The following is a 27,658-nucleotide window of genomic DNA, read 5'->3' as shown; positions in this document are numbered from 1 at the left end:
ACACTGTCCAACCATCTCGTCCTCTGCCGTCCCCTTCTTGTGCCCTCAATCTTTCCCAACATCAGGGTCTTTTCCAGGGAGTCTTCTCTTCTCATGAGGTGGCCAAAGTATTGGAGCCTCAGCTTTACAATCTGTCCTTCCAGTGATTAAGTATTGCCAAACCTTGGTGGTGATCTTTCAGATGATAGGAACTGGAGAGAATGAACTTAACATTTAGTAAATATGTTGGAATGGTAGGTTTTAATTTTTTACATTCTTACACTGCTCTTATAAGTGGAGCGGTTTTCAGTGTGGCTTAAATTGTACTTTAAACTTAAGTAGCAAAATATATTGAATGGTAGTTTGCAATGGACAAGGAGGCAATGCAGTTGGAACTCAGCTGTCACACTTGCTTATTTATGGCATTTCTATAGTGTTTAAATTACTAAAGTCTCCAAGTTAGTAGTTTACAGTAGTTGCAAAATACAACAATGTTGGAAAAGGGCTAGAAGAACCTACAAACGTCTCTGCAGTTCTGTTTCTGTTTCTCATCTAGGCACAGATAAGAGCCAGACTTTTGTTTGGTTCATCAACATTGCTGCAATGTAAAATTCGGCCAATGCCCTTATTTTTAAAGAGCGTTTGTATCCACTATTCAGTCAAAAAGGCTCCCAGAGCAGCTTACATACAATCAAATGAAACAGGACAGTTTCTCCCTGCAGGCTTATAATGTAAACAACACACAAAGGGGGATTTCTCCTTGCCCACCTTCCTTTTCCCCCTCTCCTAATTTGCTTCATAATGTTGAGTTTGAATGTGTATGTCCTACACTGACTAAGGGCTCATCCACACTTCTGTACCTCCTGTCTGACAGGTTTTTCTTTAGTCCCACTGCTTTCCCTGGGAAAACCTGCTGTGTACCACTGAATTGGAACAAATGTCAATCAAGTTTTCTGCAGATTAATGCTGAATTGGAATAAGCATCAAACTGCGTTTTCCTAGGGAAAGCAGTGGACTAAAGAAATACCTCAGGCAGAAGGAACAGAAATGTGGATGACAGTGACAGCAGCTCCAATGCAACGTATTTACAGCATAATCTCTTGTTGCTACTGCTTCTAGCCTTTACCCTGGCCAAAAAGTGTCCCCGCTTCACCCTTTTAAAAAAACTGTTTATTGTCTTGAGTTTCTTTTGCATAGGCATAAATTACAATCCAGATAGAAAATAAGGAACGGAACAGTGCAGCATTTACAACAGGCTACATACAGTCTTAGATACAAATCCAAGCACACTTTGTACATACCTGTTTTCATAGGAGAAGCATTATTATTAATACTACAGCACCATCAATGCATGGTGCTTTACAGAGTACAACAGGCCAGGTCAAAGGTAAAGGGAGCGGGAAAAGAAGTCATGCTTTGGAAGGTGCCTCCTACTTGCTGTCTCCTTGCAAATGCCATATGAGCACCTTGCCACTGATCAGGGAGCTGGCACAAGCACAAAATGCATATAATTGTCATGAAGCCATTATGTGCATGACTCACCAGCATTCTTCAACCCTTGACTCTTTGCTTCATGTGGCTTTGAGTAGACCCTAGGACCAGGAAAGTGTCATGCTTTTCCAAATGCATTCATTCATAAGCTCCTTGAATGTTCATTTGGTCACTCTTGATTTTTAATCACTTTGTTGCACTTGGGGTCTGTTAAACACATCCTTTCTTTCCATGCAACTATTAGAGCATAGAAGCCTATCCACATAAATTATTGTATGGAGCCCAACTGAGGGAAACTACCCCACAGTGATCAACATGGGATTTATACACCCCTAAACAGACTTCTCTCCATTTTCTCCCAAAATACAACCTAGCCATCAACCTCTTTTATGAGGAGTAGATAACAGGTAGACAATATATTAAAAATCAGTGCTTATTACACTCCCTCATCTTTTGGAGAGTACAAAGACAAGAGTAAGATACCTATATTTTCTTTTGCCTACAAAAACACACAATTTTTTATTAGAAATTCCCACTTCACCCACCCAATAACATAAGTTGACCTAGTGCTTTGTAGAAGCACAACAGGTTGCCTACCAAGCATGGTGAGCTGAAGCAAGCCTCTAAAACCGCCTAATTTCAAAACCAGCTGGGGTCCTTCAGGCTACCTTGCCCAACATTGCCCCATCACTGCAGAGAATCTGGAGCTGTATCACTCCCAGCAAATAGCTATCTGCTCAAAGACATCCAGTAAGCAAAAGCCCAGCACCCCTCAAGGCAATTGGTTCCACTGTCAGATTGCTCTTACCTTTAAAGAAGTTTCTCCTAAGGTTTAACCACAATCCCACCCTCCTGTAACAGCCTGGTTTTTTCCTAGCCCTTATTCTGTATTTCAGATGAAAAAAGCAGGAAAACCTGGCCAATGTATTTTTGTAATGCAAACTGCACACACACACACCTTCCAGAATGCTGCTGTGTTTGCATGTCAGATTATGCAACTCCTGCCTGATACAAAGCAAGAGTTGCTTTTGACCATGTGATTCTTCTACTTACTTTCTAGGAAAAAACTGTTGGAACTGGCCTTTATTCTCTTGTTGCATGCAAGGGCATCAAAATACTTCACAAGGATTCTGTCATAGACCAAAGAGCATAGCAGTTATCACTGGACCCTGATAGAATGATGTGCCTCTTCCAATAGTGCAGGTCATCTTAACTGATCCTGCAAACCACATGGCCATGTTAGCTGGAGCAGCTAACGGCACCAGACTGGGGAAAGCACTCATAGTGTTGAGTGCTCCCCAAAGCTGTGAAATGCTTAGCAGATAAACTGTGTTGATGTACTTCCACAGTAGCTTAGCAAGAATGCATAGATAGATAGATAGATATGGGTTTAGTTAGCAATGCTAGGCCCTTTAGTTATAATCAGGGTTATGTGTTAAAAGTATCCAAGCAAAAGCTGTTGTTGGGGTGGAGGTGAGTGTGTGCTAAATCCCACCACCACTCATGGTTTCAGGTTTAAAATGGGAAAGCTGCCCTCTTGTCATTTTAGCTACCTTCATCAATCCTTATGACCTTTTTAACACTCTAGCTGTGATGCTCACATAATACTGTTATTTCCTTATGGATATGTTCTGTTTCTTAGGATCGCACAGAAGCTTATCTTCTGTTCAACCCCTTATCTACTTGATGTGTATCATTATGTAATTAATTTATATACTGCCAAAGTGGCTTCTACACGTAACTAATGCCACTTTCCTGTCATAGCGTCCTCAAAAGGTATGCAACTGTGCCCTTGATCATATTTACTCAAGAGTCTACTTGGCCCCTCAATAAAGTTGAGAAACTAGCTGTATTCTATATAGCTTGGGGAACTGCTCAAGCTGAACACAGCACTAGCCCACCCCTCTTGGGATTTAGGATGAAGACAAATGCTTCTCCCTCCATGTGTGAGAGTGAGTTTTTCTGCTATGGGACAAACCCTGCCACACGGACTTCTCCACTGACATACAAATCTGCAGCCAGTATGAATTTTTGCTGCTTCTCGCTCCCCTTTTCAGGCACAATTTAGCTTTTGCCAGTTCCCCAAATGCCTGTACATCTTATATTCCTTAATGTTTATTTGGTGCCATCCCCAAATGGACATTATTGCTATGGCTAAGCCCAAATGAAAAACCATGGGCCAGCTGTTGTGGCAAGCAGCACTCTCCATAGATAGCTGGAAGGGAGTTGGGAAGGACACAAGCCTCTTGCTTATGATAAGTGCTAGCTCATTGGAACTCTGCACAGCCAGCTTGCCCTGAAAATAAAAGGCAGGTAGGAAAGAAACCCTGATTGCTCCTACATTCATTTCAGTTCAGAAATTTTCATTACTCAGCACTCTGCCCATGTGTTTGGTAAAAGCCTTAGATGAAGGCACTATTTTATGAAATACTGTATCCATACCAGGAAGGCTGTCCCTCCAGAGTACAACTGGTACTGCTGGCAACTACAGATACCTATTTACTATAAATAGTCAGCAAATGTTAATGTTAAGCAAATTTAACAAATTCTTACCTCTATTACCTTACCCAAGTAGTCATGAGATTTCCCATGTGGGCTAGTCTATATATTGCAGAAGAATGAGGCAATCACATAGAGCGTACCACTTCAGAATAAAGATGGGTATGTATGCCATTTTTAAAAATACCATTTGCAAATTGAAATAAAAACTGGCATAGCAGGGAGAGAAACCCCATCTTTATTCCTCTGCTAGTTTTCTACTCACAGTATGGACGGGAAAACACAAGGCGGTCCATTGTGCCACCTCAGAACTTGAGCTGCTTATACTACCTTGTCTTACTGCACGTGGGGATCAGGTGCAGAAACATGGCAAGATTTTCCTCGCCCTTTGGCAAGGCAATGTACATGACTGGCTAACCAAGTGGTTAGTTGCATGCATACCAGGACAAGTTACCCCTTATTCTGTGGGATATTTGTGTGGCTCCCATGACTACTCAGAGCTGAGGAGCCTGAGGATTTAACTGATGAGGTACTGCTCTATTTTTCTAGTGGAACAGTTGGTGGCTCTTACCCCACGTCTTTTTATAGTGATATATATTTTATGCAAGCTAAATAAACATACAACTGTTTTTGACCATATGAACCCACTCAGCATTGCAGCAGCATGTGAGTTAAAACCTGCAGAACAAGAGCCAAGCACCCCTTGTTTCCTTTACAATGGAAGAAAATGAAGTTTATTTGAAGCAGGGCTCATCAAGGCCCTGTAAGCTATATTTTAAGATGGGGGCACATTCTCTGGGATAATGGGTGTCTCTGAACATGTACAGAATGCTTTCCCTTGCCACTTAACAAGCAGCCCCCACACACCTGGGAGTTAGGCTAAGGAAGCATGATCGTGCTGGCCGGACAATATTCATTCCCTCTAGAAAATTAAGTGTTGTAGAATGGAAATGACTTCCAATAGTGATACATACTAGCAGGGCTAAGCAGTTCCATTAGAAAACCAACTCTGAGCACTGTAAAGTAGACTCTTCTCCCATCTTTCAACACGGCAGCCTTTGTTGTTAAATACTTAACCTGACAGGGCAAGCCCATGCATGTTCACACTGAAGTAATTCCCACTAAACAAAATGGGGCTTACTTGCTTGGTTAGGATTGTAGCCTCTCTCATTTAAATAAACACCAATTTCCCCCTCTTTCTACTGTGCAGGCTCCTTTTGCAGCCAATGACAAACCACTTTTTACAGTGTGATAAACAAATAATTAAATCTTTCCAATCCAGGAAAGGGAAAAACAACAGCATTAAGTCTCCTACTACCCTTATTGAAGACAGAATTCATAGATACCCCCCCCCAATATAATATAATTACATAAACACTGATAGAACTATGACAGTATCATGGCACAGCTTTCTAAAGGAACACCCAGAAACTATTTTTTCTTGATGGTGGAGGGGGAAGAGATGAACTGCATAGGCTTTTGTTTTTTTTCAAAAAGCTGAATATAAAATACCAAAAATCAAGAAGCCCTCTTTCTCCCTCTGCATACTGAAAGGTACCCCCACCCCTGCCCTCAGGAGAGAACCAATTGACCAGGATAGGAATTTTGAAGTCTCCATGCTTCCCCTCGTAACAAAAAGAAGCGTCACTCATCCCAAGTTGCTCTCCTTTCCAACACTGCTTTTCTCCGTCTGCCTTTTGTCAGTTTGAGGCGCAGAACTTGAGGTAGCCAGTGAGCAAGGCTGCGGCATGCAGGAGGGGTTAAGGGACCGGCTCCCCATGCACGCGGAAACGATAAATACAGGTGTACTCCGGGTGGCCCCAGTTGCTGAGAACTCTAAGCTCAATAAGCTGGAAAGGTGCAATCCTGCCTTCATCCTGAGAATGTAAAAAAGGGGAAGCAGGGAGGGAAAAGGAAAGAGAGAAAGGTGAAATATTGAGGAGGGCCAGAGAAGCATCAAGCATCTTTCGAGACAGAGGGCTGCCATGGTGCTTCCACCACCACCCTCTTCTGTGAGATGCTCTGGCACTGCTTACACCCCCAGGTACCATCTTCCCACTCTTAACAAGATGTACAGCCCTGAGCCGAGTTGTTGATGAGTATTTCAATAACCCCTCTTTATTCCTGCCGCCACCACAGGTAATATTTATCTGACTACTCCACGCCTACCGTGTTTCTCATATTATAAGTCATGTCTTATAATCTTTTTTTCTCAAGAAAATAAGCCTATGGCTTATTTTTGGGGGGGGGTGTTTTATTATTTTTTTAAAAAATTACAGTATGGTACCTCCCCTGTCCGGCGCCCGGAACTGGCTGCTGCTGCGCTGCTGGGCGCGTTGTCGGCGCTTCAGCAGGGCACGCTGCTGGGTCCCGCCGGGTCGGGGCTTCACGCGGCGCGCGCTGAGGCTCTTGCCGGATCCCGGCTCGGAGCAGCGCGCGCTGCGGCTCTTGCTGCGTCCCGCAGCGCCAGCGCCAAGCGCCAACCCAGCAGCGGGACCGGCGGGACCTGCAGCGCGCGCGACAGGAAGAGGAGGGACCAGCGAGTGGCAGCCGCGGCGGCCAATGAAGGCTCGGCCGGGTGTTTTTTGTCGTTGTAGCTGCGTCCCGCTGCGTCCCTCCTCTTCCTGTCGCGGCTCGGCGCCCGGAACTGGCGGCTGCTGCGCGCGTTGTCGGCGCTTCAGCAGGGCACGCTGCTGGGTCCCGCCGGGTCGGGGCTCCACGCGGCGCGCGCTGAGGCTCTTGCCGGGTCTCGCCGCCGGGTCGGGGCTCGGAGCAGCGCGCGCTGCGGCTCTTGCTGCGTCCCGCCGCCGGGTCAGCGCTTGGTGCGGTGCATGCTGCTGGACATTTTGGAGGGGCAGCAGCAGCCGATACCGGGCGCTTACAGGCATCTTCCTCTTCCATGGCGCCATCCAGACCTGCTCCCACCACTACGGCTTATTTTTGGGGTATGTCTTATATTTCTTCAACTCAGGAAAATCCTGCCATGGCTTATTTTGTAGGGATGACTTAAAATATGAGAAACACGGTAGCATCACCAAATATTAGGCATGTGCTGCAATACAATTAATTTATTCCATTTAAATAACAAACAAGTCCTATGATTACTTGTGGTACAAAAATGAATTGTTTCAGTCCCTCTTGATCCTATTTGTTACGTTATTACACATACAACTATGGCTAGTGTAATGCTGATCCTATACTACTACTTCATTTCTAATCGGCACATGTTGCACTGCTTCCTGCTAATGTCCTGTAACTTTTTATACATAATTTTATACATTTTTTTGGGGGGGGGGTTGTCCTGCTGGACTAGAACTCCAACCATCCCTGCCCACTGGCCTTCCTGATGCAGCAGCTGATAGGAGTTGGAGTTCAGCATCAATTGGAGGGCTGCAGCTTCTTCATCCCTGGCTTAAAACCCAACCAAAGCTTCCTTTGGGGAAGAGTTATAGCACTAGCATGCATGAGGTCCCAGGTTCAATCTCTGGCGTCTTCAGTTAGGGCTGTGAGAGTGGCCCCCTGCCCTACCTGAAACCCTGGAGACCAGCTGTCCATCAGTGTAGACAATACTGAGCTAGATAGACCAAGTCGCCTGATTTAGTCTGAGCTAGCTTCCTAAAAGCTACCACACCCTCCAGTTCTACCTTGGCTAGGGTTTGGACCTACCCTTCAAACCATGCACCTTTTTCTTCCTTACCTGCAAGTGGAATGTTTGGATGGGATCCCCATCCTGGCTGTACGTGAACTGGCCAAGGAGGGTGCCCTCTTGCTGCCCTTCTTCTGCTAAGCCCTGTGGAAACAAAACAGGTTGGGGAGAAGGAGGGAAGGGGGTGAGAGAATGGGGAGGGGAGGGCCGTGGGGAGATCAGAGCAACCACAGGATCAGAGAGGGGGGAGGGACACAAGTGCGGTTAAAGGCCAGTCTTGTGGCTGCATGCCAAAATAAAACACACAGGGCTATGAGGAGGTAAGGGACAAATGGGAGCAGCAGAGGGGTGGGGAAAGAAGGCTGATGGTAGTTATGGACGTCAATGCCTCTTACTCCTTTCCCAAAGAGAGGTGCAATTTTGGCATCTCACACCTCCACACCTGGGACCTGTCATTTGTTAAGGGTGCTGAGAGTGAGGGGTAACTACGATCCCCAGGATTTTTGAGAAAAGCAATGTGCTGTAAAAGTGTGATGTGAATGCAGTGCCTTATACTGTCTTGATTCATTCCTTCCCTCTTGAATACCCTGGGAATTGCAGTTCTGCAGGACGGGGCTCAGGCTCCAAAGGAAATTTCAATACATTCATACTACAGTTCCCAGGATTCTTAAAGAGGTGGGAGAGTGCAGCAGTGTAAGTTGGACAAAGACTTAACGTCAGTTTGCATCATACATATGCCTGCAGTCTTGGCTCCCGGTTCTACCAACCCAAACTTCTGCATTAATGATCCCAAGGTTTCTAACAAATGGCACCTTGGGTTGCCTGATGCATTTGTATTCACACGGCACATCAGCCTTGGCCAACATGGGGCTCTTTGGACTACAACTCCCATCAGCCTCAGCCAGCACAACTGATGGAGGTTGTGGTCCAAAACACTTGGAGGACACCAGGTGGGTGAAAGCTGATGTATATGATTGAACTGAGAGCCAGTGTGGTGTAGTGTCAAGACTAGGATGTGGGAAACCAGGGTTCAAATCCCCCCCGGCCATGTAGCTTAATGGGAAGTACCGTTTGCTAAAGATAATAAAAAAATTCCTTCAGTAGCACCTTAAAGACCAACTAAGTTTTTATTTTGGTATGAGCTTTCGTGTGCATGCACACTTCTTCAGATACCTCAGACCAACACGGCTACCTACCTGTTGCTAAAGATAGTGAGCAATAATCAGTCCCTCTTCCCAGACCCTCATCCATAGCTCTGTAAGGTTAATAGGGGCCTCCTCTCAGCATACTTCACAAACTACAGTTCCCAGGAGTCTTTGGGGGAAGCCATGACTGTCTAAAGTAGAATATTGGTTTAAATGTATATAGTGCAGATGGGGCCTTAAATAGCTGTGCATCCGACCACCCAGTTGGGCAAATTTATGAAGTGCATCTTGCTGTACTTTTAAGAGAAAGCGAAAAAATCCGAGGAGACTTCTGGTGGAAAAGCCCTGGATGCTATCAGAACTCCTGCTAGCAAAGTGTGGGAGGAGCCTCCCTCTTCTGACTGAGAATGGGAAATTATCTCCAGTGTGCCTCTTTTAAACTTGCCCAATCTACGACACCCCCCCCCCCCGCGTCACACTCAAAGAGTGACTTACATAGACCGCAAAGTCCTTGGGGGCGCTGGGAATGGTCCCTTTGGGAGAGAGGGCTTTGGAGATGTGTTCTAGCGTCACAGCTGTGGGAAGGATGTTGCTCGAAAGGCGAATGACAGCAAAGCCTTGGGAGCCTTGGAACGCCCAGCAGTTCCCAGGGTGGACATCTGGCTGAAATTAAATCAAACACACAGAGTTTTAGGTAAGAGGCTGCCGTATGTTAGACTTAACCATTCTATCTGAAAGCAGAGATGATGCTTCAATGTGCAAAGACCAGGAGGGAAAAGACAATGATCTCTGGGTTGGTACTTGTTCACAAATTTAACACAGCTCTTAGCACCTTGTGGTATTGTTACCATATTCCATATAAAACAGGGCAAAGGGACTTTTAAACATTTCTTAATAAGTATTTAACAAATCACCTGGCAGGTGACTAGGAATTCCATGCAGGTCAGGGAGCAGGTTGCTCCATCTGCAATATACATTTCACCTTCCATTTCCAAGTTCAAGGTGGAAAGACACGGGAATGCTGCTGAATATGGCAATCAGTCCTGTCACGTGCTTTCTCTCTTCCCCTTATAATGTGGAATATGGCTCATCCTTGTGATGAAGTCATGTGGACCCCTGTTCCTTACTGCACTCACTACCTCTCTGCTTCCTACAAGGTGGTTGTATTTTTACTGCCACAGTTCTGTTTAATTTTTTACATCAATATCCTGCTTTTCTTCCATCTTGGAACCCAAAGTGCCACACATGTAGTTTCTGGGCAGCCATCCATCCAGGTATAGATCAGAGCCAGATCTGCTTAGCTTTAGCAAGGTGCCTTCAGACCACACACTGGGACAATAGTGGCAAAAGAACCTAAGGCAAAAAGCAAGAGTTTCTCAGGAAGGTAAACTGCCAGGTTCCAGATTTTGTCTAGTGGGGAGTTTATGCAAAGCCTTGATACTCTTCGTCTGAGCATGTAATAGACACACAGCATATTTTCTCCAGCTCAACATTTGAGACCGCTATATTGATACCTGCTTGCATATGAAGTTTACTGGGCCAGTCACACCCACACTCTGTCCCAGCTTACTTTATAGAGTAGTTGTGAGGATAACATGGATATTCTCAATACATACCAACTTTCTAGGATGAACATCTAAATAAAAAGGTAATCTGCTGGGTGAGGTATTGTGGATTTGAACCAGACTCTTTGGGGAGAATAGGATAATGAAGAAAAGGTAGGGCGGGGCCATTGTACCTTTAATAAAACCTTCCTACCTGCAGAATGACTCGTGGAGACTGGGAGTGGTACCACAGGGGGATCCCAAAGAGACTAAGCAATGCAGTCTTGGTCTCGTAGGTTTCTGAGCACCGGGTGCTGATAACACTGGCCCCTGTAGTTAAAAAGATATGGGTGAAGGAATGACACATCGTTTTGCCCAAAGCAGTAAGAGACCTTATGCAGACAGCTGATAAATCTAAGAGATTTGAACACTCCTTTAACATTCCCCACCACAACAATAAGATATACCCAAACTGCAACTTGGCTATTCAATGCATTTTTGCATGCATTATTCTGAATGGGCAATTTGGGGTTTAGGGACTTTTCTTGGGAGAGGGCAGAAGCTGAATCTTGTGGGAGAGACAGAAGAGACAAAAATTGCTGAAATTTGAGAAATAGGTGTGGATATGCAGAGGGAGAACCCTTTCTGGTTTTTCAGTTTATAACAGAAACTGGCAACAAAGTTTTAGGTTGTTCTTTGCCACCATGAGGGCTAGAAGCATGATTGCTGTTGTTGTTTTTAATGTGAAATAGAAGATTCTCAGACAATTCCTTCCTGCAGCGATATGACCTGTAATCAACAACATGCCAATTCTAGCTCACGGGCCACCTTTCTTGGCAGCTACGGTATCAGGACAGAAAGACCAGCCTACCCAGAGTTTGCATACCTGCAGATTCAAGAGCATAATCAACCATTCCAATGCGATCGTCGCTGTAGCGCTTCAGGGCCTGGTTGACAATGTGGTGAACTTGCTGAAACAAGACAAAGGGAATGAATGTAAGGCGAGAACTCAGGATTCCAAAATTTATTTTCCAGTTTTGTTCTATTCTGCCAGGCTAGAGGTAAACTGTGCAAATGGCAAGGCTACCTGAGGAATTAAGGTATAGCTCTGCTGGTGCAAATCCTGAGACTGGTTGCATATCAATGGTGCATCAACACACTACTAAGACATGAGACCTGCACCGTATGGACTGGTGCAACTGCTGTGCCAAAAAATTTGCCAGGGAACATCATGCCACATTTTTACTCGGTTGAAGAGGCATAGGGTGATTGGACACAACTTAGTCATATTCATTAGTTTCAATGGGTCTATTCTGAGTGAACTTAGTTGCATATTACCCATAAATTGTGACTTAGTAACTGCCTGCCTTACACACTACATTGTTAGTGACATCCTGAAAAATATATCAGCAGGCAAATATATCAGCAAAGTTAAGAGTTATTACTGTGCCAGGAAGCAAAGGTGTGGCTGATGGTGCCACCTAATGGATGGCTGCTGATATGCTACTCAAAATATTGCTTGCACTGTTGTCAAAGGTATAGAATCAATCATGGAGCTGGAAGGGACCCCAAGGGTCATCAAGTCCAGCTCCCTGCAATGCAAGAATCTCAGCTAAAGCACACCCGTGACAATTGGCCATCCAACCTCTGCTTAAAAACCTCCAAGGAAGGAGAGTCCACCACCTTCTGAAGGAGACCATTCCACTGTCGAATAACTCTCACTGTTAAAAAATTTTCCTGTACATTTAGTTGGAATCTCCTTTCTTGTAACTTTAAGCCATTGGTTTAAGTCCTACCCTCCGGAGCAGGAGAAAACAAGCTTGTTCCCTCTTCCATGTGACAGCCCTTGAAATATTGGAAAGTGGCTATTGTATTTCCTCTCAGTCTCTTCTTTTCCAAGGTAAACACACCCCAGCTCCTTCAACCACTCCTCATAAGGCTTCGCTTCCAGACCCTTGATCATCTAGGTTGCCCTCCTCTGCACACTTTCCAGCTTGTCAACATCCTACTTAAATTGTGGTGCCCAGAATTGGACACAGTATTCCAGGTGTGGTCTGATCAAGGCAGATAGTACTAGAACTTCCCTTGATCTGGACACTATACTTCTGTTGATGTAGCCTAGAATAGCATTAGCTTTTTTGCTGCTGCATCACACTGTTGGGGACTGTACTTTGTTAAGGGTGCTGGGAATTGTAGCTGTGAGAGGGGTGAACTACAGCTCCCAGGATACTTGAGGAGAAACAATCTGCTTAAAAGTATAGTGTGGCCATGAAAAGAAAACCAAACCCAGGGTAAAAATTTGTACCCTTGGGAATTTTGAAAGCTTGGAGCATTGGGCTAGTAGGTTTGGGCACTGGAGCCTGAAGAATTCCAGGGCTGAGCAGGGACGGAGACCAACCAGCTGGACATTGCTGTGTTGATGCTATAGCACATCTGGGTCGAGAAATAGCCTGGAAGAATCATGAGAGCAGAAGGGAGGCAGGGAAGAGCCTTACCAAACATGACTGACTGGTTCAGCCTTGAATAGAAGGCCTGCTCATTGGCTCCTTCACAATGATAATTGGCATTTATACAGCATTTTCAGTGTTCACAGCACTACCTGCGCATAAGTCATTCTTTAAACAGCTTACTATTTTAAACAGCTGCCCCATATTGCAGATGTGGGGGTTGAGAGCCAGAGTTTATGGCTCAGCTAAGGCAGGTGGAGCTGGAGACATTTTAGATATTGGAGACCTACTTTGTTTTTTTACTAGAACCTTGAGGTCCAGCAACCTAACTCACATACAAATACATATACTAAGAATTATGGTATACAGTAAGCCCATAACTTACATTCTGGTGATCTCGCCTAAAGCCAAAGTTGCTTACCGTCTAAACACACTGGGTGCAATGGAGTGGGGGGGTTGCCAGTCTTTTTCCCCCTGGACACCTGCCCCCTTTAATGATTTTTTGCCAAATGCGTAAAGGTGAATGCACGCAAATTAAAAGCACACAAATTGCACACGTACTGTACTAAGTATACTAAGAAAGGACACAGACTAAGAATTAAGAACAGGATGCCACTGAGCACGTGTTCAGTCTAGGACAAAAATTCACTCCTGGTTTCCCACAAAGCTTTCTTCATTTCTTCAGCCAAATTTAGCGGGGGTGAGGTAGCCTTTTTATTGTTGCTCCTCAATATTCTTTCACATTCCAGACCTCTAAATACACACACACACACACACACACAACATTCTACATCACCATCTTAGCATCATTCTTGGATAACGCCATTGTGAGGAACCACTTCAGCCAATTGGTAAGCAAATTCTCACCTCTTCTGTTACTCCTATGACGCCCTCCCTTTGGAGTACCACCCCAACGTCTTGCGCAGAGAGCCGCTGGTCCTCGGAGACCTTGGCAAGGATCTTCTGCTCCAGGTTGAGGAGCTGTTCCTCTAATTCTTCACGATGGAGAAACAGACTGCCTGTCCCGTCCCTTTTAGCCTGGGATAGGAATTGGCTGAGCCATATCGGAAACTGGATTTCCACCTGAGATCCAACAAAGAGAAGAACAGGTTTCATAAATACTTTTCCTCCTGTGAATTGCAGACGTTCTATGGAGAGAATGTAAAGAGATTACTGAGAACAAGCAACAGCTGCCCTGGGCTCACTTGGGAGGAAAGGAGGGGTATACTGTACATTTGTTAAATAACAACAATAACAGCAATGCTTCTACCGGTACCTCAGAAGATTTGATCATTCTTTCTAAGGGGCATGATGGGGGGGGGGGGCAGAGATACTTAACAAAAGTGTTTGCAGCTTTTCATCTTTTGACATTTTGCTGATCCGTGGGCTGGACACTGACCTTTCCCACCTCCTGCAGGCCACTTTGTCAGATGGGTGAGGCTGCCCACCTGTCATTTACCTGATGTCTTCGTGACAGCAGGTGACAAATTTAATAAATATTTGGAATGAATTTGTCAAAACCATAGTGACACATGAATCAACATACACTTGAGGGAAACAATAAGCTTATATAGTTTTGTAATCTTAATTATACTGTATGCTTCTTTTGTTTCTGCTGCTTTCCTCTGCTTTTAAAAATGTTTCTGATGTATCCCCTCCTTTTTCTATTTTTTGTTTATTAACTTTACTATAATAAGATCAATAAAATATAAATAAATAACTTCAATGAGATGTGCTTTCAGCACTGATCAGCAAGCAGGGCTTGCTGTCAGCGCTCATCAGTAATGCAGTTTAATCTCCAGACTGTTCCTTTGCAGCCATGTTCTTACCTGCTACACATATGACACATCTCAGATGTCAGGGGAGGTTAAGTGTGGTTTGGGGAAAACAGCCTTACAGGAAAAATTAGGACCTCCGACAGACTTAATTTGGCCCTGAGGCTCTCCATGCCTGGTTCATGTCTACTCCAACATAGAAAGGAGCAGACAGCCAGTTCCCTGGCTATGCTACACTAGAGATAAAAGCTTTCCAAGAAAGGCTTAGCTATGAAGGTCACTGGGAGACCTTGGACTAGAATCTGTCTCTTAGGGTAACCTACCTCACAGGTTTGTTGCAAGAATTAAAATGCAGAGATGAAAAACCATGTATATCAGCTTGAGCTGCTTAGAGGAAAGGTGTGATATAAAATAAAATAAAATGAACTGAATAAAATAATAAAATATATAAAATAAAATGAACTGAATAAATTGTAGTGGGAAACTTACATCTTCCCGTATTTCCTTGATCTGTCCTGGGAAAGAATCCATGTGTTTTGACAACGTTTTCTGATCTGAGGCCAAGACCACAAATTCCTTTTTCAGGCCTGTCAGTTGAGCCTCCAGCCTTTCCATCTCCTTTCGGAAATTACCCATCAGACCTTCTTGTGTAGAGCTTCAAAAGCAAAATGAAAACTCAGGTGCTTCTGAGTCAGTGGTATCTTTAATCACCTTTACCAATAATGTTCTACAAAAACTACATTTGGCTGTGGCCACCCCATGAAAATTAACCCAAGTAATACCAAACAGCACAATCTAAGCTATGCACCACACCATACATTTAAAGCACATTCAACAAATATTTAAAGCACATGCATTTCATCAAAGAAGCCTGGGAACTGTAGCTCTATAAGGTGGGAAAACTTCAGTTCCCAGGAACTTTTGGAGAAAGTTGTGCTTTAAATGTGTGTGGCTGTGATTTAAATGGATGGTGTGGATCTACTCTGATTTCCAACAAGTCTTGTTTGCTGTTGATCACATGGATGTCTCTTTGTGAGACTGTGGGTGCAGAGAGGGATAAAAAAAATCAAATGAATAAATATGTTAAGATGTTCTGAAGGGCATCAACTGACTATGCCTCTTTATAAGTTGTTGTTGTTTAGTCGTTTAGTCCTAAAACCATATTTCAGCCACTAATTACAGCTTTCTGGGTCAAACAATCAGGTTTGACTTGTAATATAAGCAAGTATTACAAGCACTGAACATGCATCTTACCAGCCCATTATTTGTCAGCATCACTACTTAAAAGGTGATAAATGATATGAACAGCACTGACAGAAATTCTCAGGTTATTCGTGCTCCTTGTTATTCCAAGAATATGTAAGTTTCACTTTCAAGTTAAGAACAATGCTGCTTTAAACACAATTCTCTCCAGTTACATGCATTCCTGGCCCTCCTGATATCATAAGACAGAAACTGCCATAGAAGCAGGATGCTCAAATTACCTTTGCCACTGTGAAGTCATTTGGAGCATCCGAGTTTCTGTCTCCTGTGGGAGAAACAGGACACAGGTCAGGAAACAGAAACAAAGCAGAATAAAATCCATTGCTTGTGCAGCACCGTGTATATATCTAGAACTGGAGAAGCACAACACGCCACAGCAAGGGATGGATGGATGGATGGATCATAACAAATCTATTTGGACCATTCACTTCTTCTTTTTCCACTTCTCAGTGGGTGAGCAGGGGTTAAAGCCATCTGCAAAAGTGCTCTTTGAAGAAGCGCCATGCTTCTCATTTAAGTGAGTGAGCAGGCAGGCAGTAGGAGAGAGCAGAAAGGAGCCTGCTTGCTCCAACTCACCACCGACTACATAGGGGAGAAGCAAGAGGCTACTTCAAAGACTGCTTTTGCAAAGTGCTTCAAGACAGACCTTTCTCACCCCCTGCACTTCTGCTTCAGCCTCTGGAGAGAACAAGATGTACAGCCAATGCAGGACTAAACCTTGTCCTTCTGCCCATCAGCTGACTTCATGCTCCCCCACTGAATTAGGGCCCCACCCCGAAGTTTGGCTTGCACGTCTCATTTAATTAAATAGAGCTAAGCACATGCTTAAACTAACCCCCCTTAAATTAGTGGGAGATGTGCTTAAGATCAGCTGCATCACACCTAGTAATGTTTCAAGATGCAGTGAAACAGAATTGAAATCATCACTGTAAAGGTTATACATGTTTTACTAAAAAGTGAAAACTGTAAATATTCTATCTGGATTAAAAATGGGGGGGGGAGAACCACATTACAACTACAATAGCTTTTTAAGACAGTGGTTTCAGCTACATGTAACAAGAAACCATGGTTTAGCGCAACACGAAAAAGCTCCAGCAAGTTCAAGCAAAGGTTCAGGCACTTCCTCCTCCTGTGCAGTCAGGAGGATGACTTCTGGGAAGGACCACAGCTCAGACATAGAGCATCTGCTTAGCATGAAGAGGACTCCCAGCTTCAATCTCTATCATCCCCCAATAGGGATGGAAGAGACCCCTGGCCTGAAACTCTGGAGAGCTACTGCTAGTGTTGACAGCACTGAGCTAGATTGGGCAACTGTCTGACTTGGTACGGGCAGCTTCCTATGTTATTCTGCAGAGTAACTTCAGTTTCAAAGAAATGCCATCTTTTTGTGTTGTATGAACAAGGATTCTTGGCTTACACCAAACTCTGGTGAATGTTACAAGAACCCATCAAGAAGCTTCAAATATCTGAAGAAGTGTGCATGCACACGAAAGCTCATGCCAAAATAAAAACTTAGTTGGTCTTTAAGGTGCTGCTGGAAGGAATTTTTTAATTTTGTTTCTTCAAACCATGGTTTTTGAAGCTGGCTTGTTTAACCAACCAGGAATTGTTTTAAGCCAGGATCCTTGGTTCATATGATACAACAAGCCAATATTCTTTGAAAATGAATGTAGGTGGTATGACAGCCTTCCCTAAACAATGCATCCTTAAAATATGAAGTCAAGTTTTACCTCTGAAGCCTGGGATACTTTCTTCAAGAGACTGTCAAAATCCTTCCGTAGCTGGGATTGAAAAGCATCCAACTCATTCTGTAGAGAGACAAGAGAAGTAGTATATAGCTTTAAAAACAAGCACAAGTTTGATAACTGATTAATAGTTTGGTTTTGAATTGGTTAATCAAACAAACCAATGAACCAAAATATCGACATATTGCAAAACTTCAATTAAAGTTCCAGCAAGTAATTTTTGTGTCATTACTTACAGATAAATTGTGTAACAATCTGTTTTCAAGCATTTGCCCTCTATGTTGTTGTTCTGCTAGAAACAAGGACTGCAGACAAGTTAAATGGTTTCCTGAAGAAAGTGTTGCAGGGTTTCATCAGGAAGCTGCAGGACATGCACTGATTGGAAACAAAGTAGTATGTCCACTCCAAAACTTTTGCAGCCCCAAGCAACATAGAAAGTGAGATTGTGTATAACTACCCCGATACCATGAGTATAAATTGTCATGAATGCAAAAAAGGGATCCAGGCTCTGCTCATACCCAAATTTGAGGAGTGTTCAAAACTGGAAATTAAGCAATTCACAATTCAACATGCTTGCAGACCTACAGTCAATTCTCCCCCTTGATTCTAAAATGTCCCCTTCATTCTCTGCTGGTGCCCTACCTGGAGGTGAAGATCTGACTCTGCACGGAACTCCTCTCTCAAGATGGTTTCTCGTCGTCTCACCAGCCCATCCAGAAGCGACAGGGTATTGTCATGAGAAAGAGTTGCCCCTTCCACTGTCTTTTCCCCTCTTTGCAGTTCCAGTACTGAAACTGCACCTTCCAGGCTCTTAAGGTGTCTCTCCAGCGCCTGAAGCCGAGACAAAACTTGCTGCTGTCCCTTTTAAATCCAGGGCAGGGAGAGAGAGAGAGAGAGAGAGAGAGAGAGAGAGAGAGAGAGAGATGCAGCTACATAAGGCTACTATCACCACAATTTATTAGAAAGAATCTAAAATGAATCATGTAAAATGCTCTCTGTACCCCTGACAAACTGCAGCTCCCAGAATTATTTCCTTTAAATGTATGCTGGGACTGTATCCTAGGCTTCAGATACAACAAGGCTCTTTCTTTGTTCTTGGAATCATACAGTTGGAAGGGACCACGAGCATCATCTCTTCCAACCCCCTGCAATGTGGGAATATTTTGCCCAATGTTTGGCTTGAACTCACAACCCTGAGATTAAGAGTCTCATGCTCTACTGACTGAGCTATCCCTTGGATTCTTAACCCACCATAAAAAAGATAAAGTACCCCTGACAGTTAAGTCCAGTCGCAAACGACTATGGGGTTGCAGCGCTCATCTCGCTTTACTGGCCAAGGGAGCAGATGTTTGTCCGCAGACAGTTTTTCCGGGTCACGTGGCCAGCATGACTAAACTGCTTCTGGCGAAACCAGAGCAGCGCACGGAAACACTGTTTACCTTCCCACCAGAGCGGTACCTATTTATCTACTTGCACTGCGTGCTCTCAGACTGCTAGGTTGGCAGGAGCTGGGACCAAGCAACGGGAGCTCACCCCGTTGTGGGGATCCGAACCACCGGCCTTCCAATTGGCAAGCCCTAGGCTCTGTGGTTTAGACCACAGCGCCACCCACCATAGTTCCTGTCACAGTGGCCGGAGCGGGCTACTTCAGAGTAACGACTCTACACAGCTCTGCATTTTATCTTTTATTGGTGCTGCGTATTTACAGTGCTGAAGGCAATGCTATTTACAAGGACACATCTTCTCAGCTTGAATCAGAACCTCCGAATGGCGTTTGGCGCGTTTTTCTCCAACATAACAACTTTGGTAGACCCATCCTCTTCCCTCTCCGCTTTCTGCGCAATTCCGGAGTTGGGGGGATGGGTCTGCCCCCCTTGCTTGCCCCTTCCTGTCCCACCTGGGACCCTGGCTCCGCTACCTTGTCTGAGCCTCGGACACGACTTCCTGCTTCCCCACTGGAATCGGAACTCTCCCTGCTTTCCCCTGCGCTCGGGGATGGGCTTGAACTCAGGAGGGGAGGGACTTCGCGATATCCCCTGTCCCTCACAGTTCCCATTAGAATTTTATGAACATCTTAACCCCAGGTTACAGCTCAGCAGCAGCCAACAGCAAAGTATATGGCTCTACATGAATCCACCTATGTATACAAGAATATAATTATATCCCTGTGAAGTAAAGAGGGAACTCCCTAGCTCAGCTCAGCCTGGGGAGATTATCCAACATTAGGGGTGAGCAGAAATGTTGCAGGGTGTCTCTGACTCATGAACCTCTGAGATCCACATAGTACTCACCTCTGAGAATGCAACAAAATCTATTGCTTCATCTCCCTTTTTGGTAACAGGAGAAGACAGCTTCACAGATCCCCAGGAAAACACAGATGGGTGGAGTCCAAAGGGGTAAAAATACCAGGCACCTAAATGTGATTAGTAAGGAGAGTTCAGTTACAGTTGGGTTTATCTTATAGGTCTTTACTCAGCTATTCTGTCAAAGCAATGTGCAGACTGATTTACAAAAATCTAGTTAAATATAAACTTCAGAGTATACACCAATATTCAAATGAGGGCTTACGTGGCTAGGCTGATTTATACAACACCACTCAACCTCATAACACCAGAACATACGGTCACTCAATGAAACAGATTGGCACCACAGTCAGCTCAGGACAGATAGAAGGAAGAACGTCACACAAATTAATTAGGGGAATTCACCATAAGATGTGGGAATGGACACCAGTTTTGGAAGTAGTCATGGTTCTTCTAGCTCAACGCTGCCTCCCATGGCAAACCGATCCTGCCAGCCGCAGCCAGCATGGCCAGTGCTCAGGGATGGGGGGGGGAGTTATAGTTCAGCAGCATCTGGAGAGCCCCAACTCTGGCCTTCCCCCACCCGTCCTGGAGTTGCCGGTGGGTGAACCTCAGACCTTCTGCATGTAAAACGTGGACCCCTACTGAGCTACAGCCTCTCCCCAGAAGGGGAAATTTAAAAAAATTAAGAGATCAGACAGAATCTTGGAGGATATCGCTAACAAAAGCTACAAGCCGAGGAGGCAAAATTGGAACCTCAGTGTTCAGATGCAGGCAGATAAAACACAGGGACTAATAATTGCCATCATGCCCTGCCTGCAAGCTTCCAGGGGCATCGGGTTGGCTGCTGCAGGAGGAGGAATGGTGGATGGTCTGATCCTGCAAAGCAGTCCTTATTACACTACAGTTCTCCCCTTTCTGAAAGGAAGTTGGTGAGGAACTAATCATTAAGCAGTGCTTATTGATGTGCAGGAGGACCTTGACAGCAAGGCACCAATATGGAACTCACCGTAGCCAATGGCAGTCAGGAGCAGCAACAGGAGCAGCAACAAGAGGAGCTTCTTCAGAATCGGATAGCTCCTGGGCACCAAGGAGCAAGAGAGAAAGGGAGAGGATAAGATGCAGTGGAATTCCACAAAAGCAAAACCTGACAAAGAAGCGGAGCAGCCACTGTCTGTGGTCAATTTGCCCTTCCTTCTTCATAATGTCTACTACAAGGGTGGGAAAATCTTTTTGCAGCCTGAGGGCCACATTTCATTCTGGGCAACCTTCTGGGGGCCCCACATGCCAGTGGTGGGCAGGGCAAAAGGCAAAAGCAGGGAAAGCAATGGATGCAAAGTTTACCTTTGTACAGTGTGCTAAATGTTACATGTGCACTGCCACAACCCTCTCTAACCTCCATCCAGGCAAGCAAGAGGCATTATTCAAGTTTCAAGTACTAGGGGTGCAAAGTAGAGAGAGTGAGGGGTGGGGCCTGGGAGAGCTCTGAGGGCCACACAGTGAAGCATAGAGAGCCACATTCAGACCACAGGCCTGTAGTCCCCCACCCTTGGTCTATCACAATGCAACATGTAGCAAGTAATTATTGCACTGCCCCTCTCCGAGACTGAGATTACTAACCTCTGGACTACCACAACACAATGTGTCAGCCATCATGCTGTGGGCTTTCCCACCCCACAACACAACAGGAGGAGATGGGGAAATACGCAACATGACATCTTCGCACAACACTTTGTGCTATGGTTACCATTAGTGAGAAGAGGAACCAAAGAGAGCTAGATGGGCAGCAGCAGTTGCAAGTCTCTTGCAACCTGTAGCTCCAGTCTCAGCCCCAGGTACTGGGTTGCATATGGTGACCCCTTAGTTCAGCTGCCTCCAACCTGTTGTTGTCTTCCTCCCAATGGTGTTGGGACTCCAAACTCCCATCAGCCCCAGCCAGCATGGCCAACAGTCAGGGATGATAGGAATTGTAGTCCAGCATCAGCCATGGGAAAGGCCATTCCAGCAAATAAGGGGCAGCCTGTACGACATCAGAAAGACTGCACATATTTATTTTGTTTATTTTTCAAATGGCTAGCCCGCCTAATTTTCAAAAAAAGCTCAAGGCAGCTAACACACAACCACACAGCATATACACCACACAACATATACACTATTTATTATTAATTAATTAAATGTATATACACAGTGGCTATAAAGTGTCATTCCAAGTTGAATAACAAAATCAAAATAACACCCTTGCAACCACATCAAAGCTAAAACATCAGATACAAACCAGAAAAAGAAAGAAAAATAGTTCAGCATGGCCAATTTTCAGGGAGTCAGAGTCTATCAACTCCTGGAGAGCAAGAGCCTCCCACTTCCTCCTCTAGGGCAAGCTTTGGAAACCCTGTTGCCATTTGCACTATTCAGCTCCCACCCAATTGCTGCCTCTCAACCAGTTCAGAAATTGCTGCCAGCCACACTCCTGAGCATTCCAAATTCTCTGCCACACTGACCGTGTTAAGACGAAGACATCCAGCAGGGAGGCTGCAGTGGTCAGGCGGTACCACGCGGTCCCCATCCACCAGTATAGCAATCCAAAGATCCGACCTGCAAAGTCACCAGAGCACCATGAAAAACAGCAACAGGCCATGTCAACAGCTCAGCTTGTTTCAAGATCTAAGACTTCATTTCCTGTTCTGGCAAAGTGGTATAATACCAGCTTCCCTTCATGCACTTCCCATCTCCCCAATGTAGCTCATCGGAAACAGGTCTTGGCATGCAACTTCCTTATTCCCTTGCCATGTAGGCAGATCTGACAGCAGAAATGGCACAAAAAGATCTTCAAGAGATGTATGGAAGCCCAAAGGGAGGGTGTCTGCTGCATCTCTGCTGGCAAAGTGTTCCACAGCACTGGACCAGAAACACTAAATGCCTGATTTGTAGTTGAGGCCAGCCAGGCCTCTGTAATATGATGGACAACTAGCAGTTTGATCTCAGTGGGGATAGAAGGGCTCAGGCTGTCTTTTCATTTCCATTTGCTAACTTGCATAATGAAAATCACTCCTGTAAATAAAACACTTAACGGCTTTTCCATTTACCTGGTGATGTAAGCACCAGCCACAGAAAAGAGCCTGCTTTGGAGAGTGCATTCCTCAGCACGGAACCAGAAGTGTTCTGGTCCAAGTAGGTGTGACCTGCAGGAAACAGAGTATAGGTTTGTCAGCAAACAGGGCATCACTTCTTCCTCCCTCCCTCACACACTTTGAATGGAAGGAAAATACATTATTTCTTTACGATACTATTTCCTTGGTTCCCAAAGTAGAAGAAACCTGTCCAAGGAAACAGGGGACTGATAAAATATTTACCAACCTGCCTGAGTTTTAAGAATGCTAGGGAAGTTTTGGTGGTGGTCCCTACGCCTAGTGAGGAAGGGGGCACATGGGTGGGCCTTCCCTGTGCTGGCCTCACACCTTTGAAGCAACCTCCCCTCTCAGGCCCATCCAATCACAACACTGTTGTCATTTTGTCAGCAGGTGAAAACTCACCTCTTTGCCCTGCCGTGGGGTGAGGTGTCTTGGCATCCAGTAGCATAGTGGCAAATTCAGAAGAGCAGGGTTCCTTCATGATAGTCAAACCTATGCCCCCTCACAGCCTCACCCCTTCGAAAATTGTACAACCTTCTACTATACAATAGTAATAAAAATTAGGGATGCTTTGCAACTATCAGCACAGACCTCCACGTGCTGCCTTTTAGCTAGATCTACTGTTTCCTATGCACATAGCTCTGGTGTGCTCCAGTATCTTCCTTTGGAGTGACTTAAGTTGTGGCTCCCGTGAAGTTCCATTGTGCGTAACAGAACTTGCACACCATTCTCTTCAAAATGAAGCACCTTGTGCTTTCAGTGTTCCTTCGCTTTGGAGCATACAGAAGCTAAAAAGCTCCCCCTTTCATGCCGATTGGTCAGCTCTAGAATGCTGGGGACGCAGATCCGCTGCAGAAATAGCAACTGGTCTTGCCCCACCCCCACAGAACCCTAGAACACAAGACCAGTATGGGCATCTAAATTCTTGTCGCTGTAACTCGCTTAATTGTAACTGGAATTTTGCATTCTGTGTCATGTCGTTCTTATTTTGTTTTTTTTACGAAAGTGAGCAGCCTTCCTGCAGCATGAGGGAACGGCGGGTGGGTGGGAGACCGATGCCAGAACCAAAGGTTTGCCGGTGTGTGAGAGGAGCAGCAAAGCTAGGATGACACTACAGGCAAAGGGCCATTGTGAAAGGGTTATCTCTGTTGTTACCACAAGAGACCTAAAAGCAGTCTAAAAGCCTCTCCTGGTATGCCCCACGGAGGACCTTAAGGTCCACAAATAATAATATTCTGGAGATCCCGAGTCATAAGATGGCTAGATTGGCCTCTACTAGAGCCAGGGCCTTTTCAGTACTGGCCCCAACCTGGTGGAACGCTCTTTCCCAGGAGACCAGGGCCCTGCGGGATTTGTCATCTTTCCACAGGGCCTGCAAGACAGAGCTGTTCCGCCTGGCCTTTGGGTTAGACTCAGCCTGACCCCTGTGTTTTCCTCCCTCATGGCTTGGATTTATGGCCTACTTGAAATGAGGCTGCACTTTAAATTTTAATACTGTATTTTAATCTGTATTTTAATTAATTGTTTTTATGTTTTATTGTAATTCTGTTGGTGTCAGCCGCCCTGAGCCCGGTTTTTGACTGGGGAGGGCGGGGTATAAATAAAAATTTATTATTATTATTATTGATGCAAGAAGATTTTTTAATGGGAGTTTTCTCTCCTGGGAGGTTTCTCGTTACAGAGCACCATTGCTACTGCCTTGGGACAAAGAGCACTTCTGTACCTGCATAGTCATCCTCAGAGGAGTAGCCAGATGATGAGGCATAGGTGTCGTAGGTTTTCCTTTCCACTAGCCCATTGATTTTTTTACTGGACTCCAAGCCTCCAGTACCTCTCCTCCTCCTCGTTGACAGCTCCTCACCTGGGCAGGAAAGAGGAACTTCTTTAGGAACACAGGAAGCTGCCTTATCATACTGGATCAGACCATCAATCTCAGTATTGTCCACACCAGGGGTGGAGAACCAATGGCTCTTGGGCCCAATCTGGCTTGCTAGACCTCTTTATTTGACCCATGAGACAGATTTGGGCAAGCTACGCCCACCTGATGTCAAATTAGCCATTACCTCCCTTAACTATAACCTGTAGCCAAGGTTTGTCCTACAACTATGGGCTGTGATTAAAGAGAAGAAACCTTAGCCACAAACCTTAACCAAACTGTGGCTTGGCTGCCATCCTGCACCAACTTAAAATACCTGGGGAAGAGCAAGGCGGATGCAAGCTCCTCTCCAGATGTTTTGGACTCCAACTCCCAGCAGCCTCAGTCAGCGCAGCCAATGGGCAGGAATGCCCTAAACATCTGGAGGGTACCAAGTTGAGGAAGGCTGGTGTATTTAAAGTCTTTTCCTACTTTGAAGGCCTTTGTTCTTCAAGCTAACAACATCACACACAACAATACCATGAAATTCACAGCCACAACCATTAAGTATACCTAGAATCACAGAACTGTAGAGTTCGAAGGGACCACAAAGCTCACACAGTTCAAGCCCCGGGAATACAGGAATCTTTTGCCCAATGTGGGGCTTGAACCCACAACTCTGATTCTTATCAATATAAATAGAGCAGTCAAAATACTATGTAATTCTAACAGAAAAACATACATATGATCTGCAGAGCAAGCAGATATAAATATTTCAGAATAAGTAAGAAGTAGCTGGGAAGGGTGCTAAGCAACCATATAGAACCTCTCTACAGCTTATACTGGGCGGGAGATTGGTTTCCCCCCCCTCACAATGTTGTTTGACGCCACCTCCATTTAGCCTGCATGGCCAACACCCAGGGATGATGGGAGTTGGAGCCCACCAACACCTGGAGGGCAACAGATTCCCCAACCTTGGCTTAAGCAGAAAAGAAATACTCACTCCAGTAAGAATTGCGGTCTAGTGGATCATCCAAGATGGCGCTGCTTCTGGCAGAAAGTCCCCTGCCATCCCCCAGGTAAGATTCACTGACCACAGACTCGCTATAATAGGAGGTGGTATGGGCAGCAGGGCTGCTTCCCAGGCTAGGAGCCGGAGACGGCCGCTTCACGCTGCTCGATTTCCTTCTCAGGCTCCGGCTGCAGGAGTGAAAAAAGGAACACATTGTCATGCCGATGTGAGTCAGTGTGATAATGGTTAGAATGGTGGACTAAGAAATGGAAGAACTAGGTTCATGTGGGAGTGGTGCATCTAAAATGCTATGGAAATAGTTAATGTAGCATAGAATTCTATGATGTCACCGCAGTAGGCAGTTTTTTCAGTTATGTCTGTTATCAACTGTAGAGTGTTAGTGAGTTTGTTGTATGCTGATGTGCTTCAGAAGAAATCTGTAAAGTCTCATAAGTCTGTCAGTCCCAGATATATAAATAGGTAAAGGTAAAGGCACCCCTGACCATTAGGTCCAGTCGTGACCGACTCTGGGGTTGCGCGCTCATCTCGCATTATTGGCCGAGGGAGCCGGCGTATAGCTTCCAGCTCATGTGGCCAGCATGACAAAGCCACTTCTGGCGAACTAGAGCAGCACATGGAAACGCTGTTTACCTTCCCGCTGTAGCGGTTCCTATATAAATAAATGCATGTAAATATGTTTTAGTATACCACGTAAAATAATGTGTTATGTTTAAACCCTAAACAGAGTGTCTTGTGCAGTCTTTTCTAGAACTATATCTTTTAAAAGGGTCAAACGACCTGGGGCAACTTTCGCACATATAAATACTGGTACCACAGTTCAAATCCCCACTATGTCATGAAACAAACTGGTGACTGAGACTTCTCAAGCAAGCCTACCACCAGGGATGGGTGAATCTGACCATTTCTCATTCTTCCAGTCTTAAGTTCAATTCTCCAGACTACGTCAGTTTGCGATTTTTATTTTAAATTCATCAGCATTTTAGTGCTGATTTCTCCTCTAATATACACATTTTTGTATCCAGTTCTGTTCAATATGCACATTTTCCAAAGCAATTTTCTCTAATATATGCATTTTTGTATGCTATTTTCACAGTTATGTATATATTCTTCTAACATTTGCATTTTTGGACATATTACTTGGCTGTAGAACTGTACTGAAGAATCCAGGGAACTGCAAATTTTGAAGGATGGCTGTGTTTTGATTCTTGCATTTCAGAAACTGTGAATTCAGCAGGTCAGCCCTTAAATGCAAACGTTATCTACTTTCTCTTTCATTCCCACCTACCTCCCAGGGTTGCTGAGAGGATAAAATGAGAGCTGAGAATAAACCCACAAACACTGCCCTGAGTTCATCAGAGGAAAGACAATATACAAATTTAATCAATCAATAAATGTGTGGGAAATGCAAAGCTCACACACACGAAGCTGGTGGTATGTGATGACTAAACCAGGCATAGGCAAACTCGGCCCTCCAGATGTTTTGGGACTACAATTCCCATCATCCCTGAGCACTGGTCCTGTTAGCTAGGGATGATGGGAGTTGCAGTCCCAAAACATCTGGAGGGCCGAGTTTGCCTATGCCTGGACTAAACTTTCACCACTTAACAGACATATCCATGCTTAACAAGACAGAAAGAGAAAAGGGGAAATGATGCGTGTTCAAGGTTAGTGTGGATCTGAAAGGGATTAGAACTGGCTTTTGAATGTCCATTATGTGGCGATAATTGTGCACTGCAGGTGGGTGAGATACCCTGAAAGGGCAGCAAGCTGTAAGCTTTAAACTTGGTCCAGGGAGGGACTGGTTC

General features: G+C 44.9%; 1 protein-coding gene across 3 annotated transcripts in view; it reads right to left on the bottom strand.

The window, feature by feature from the left end:
• Positions 1-1,127: 1,127 nt before the first annotated feature.
• The window catches only part of SUN2 (Sad1 and UNC84 domain containing 2), a 35,172-nt gene continuing 8,641 nt past the window's right edge, over positions 1,128-27,658 (bottom strand). For 2 of the 3 annotated variants that reach the window (XM_035128409.3, XM_088676654.1), the window contains exons 3-18: positions 25,824-26,020; positions 24,689-24,826; positions 22,921-23,016; positions 22,336-22,429; positions 20,847-20,917; positions 19,826-19,947; positions 18,177-18,395; positions 17,520-17,597; positions 16,011-16,054; positions 15,016-15,181; positions 13,619-13,834; positions 11,191-11,275; positions 10,519-10,634; positions 9,256-9,423; positions 7,667-7,759; positions 1,128-5,846 (exon numbers count right to left, since the gene is read on the bottom strand). In XM_035128409.3, coding sequence (XP_034984300.3) covers positions 5,730-5,846; positions 7,667-7,759; positions 9,256-9,423; positions 10,519-10,634; positions 11,191-11,275; positions 13,619-13,834; positions 15,016-15,181; positions 16,011-16,054; positions 17,520-17,597; positions 18,177-18,395; positions 19,826-19,947; positions 20,847-20,917; positions 22,336-22,429; positions 22,921-23,016; positions 24,689-24,826; positions 25,824-26,020 — 2,020 coding nt within the window. In that variant the 3' untranslated portion in view covers positions 1,128-5,729. The remainder of the gene's footprint in view (positions 5,847-7,666; positions 7,760-9,255; positions 9,424-10,518; positions 10,635-11,190; positions 11,276-13,618; positions 13,835-15,015; positions 15,182-16,010; positions 16,055-17,519; positions 17,598-18,176; positions 18,396-19,825; positions 19,948-20,846; positions 20,918-22,335; positions 22,430-22,920; positions 23,017-24,688; positions 24,827-25,823; positions 26,021-27,658) is intronic. The other variant, XM_035128410.3, reaches the window with a different exon arrangement.

The sequence above is a fragment of the Zootoca vivipara genome, chromosome 9 (assembly GCF_965207765.1).
Source record: "Zootoca vivipara chromosome 9, rZooViv2.hap1.1, whole genome shotgun sequence".
Taxonomy (NCBI): Eukaryota; Metazoa; Chordata; class Lepidosauria; order Squamata; family Lacertidae; genus Zootoca; species Zootoca vivipara.
Note: the sequence above shows the minus strand (reverse complement) of the source record. Positions and strands in the feature narration are given on the sequence as shown.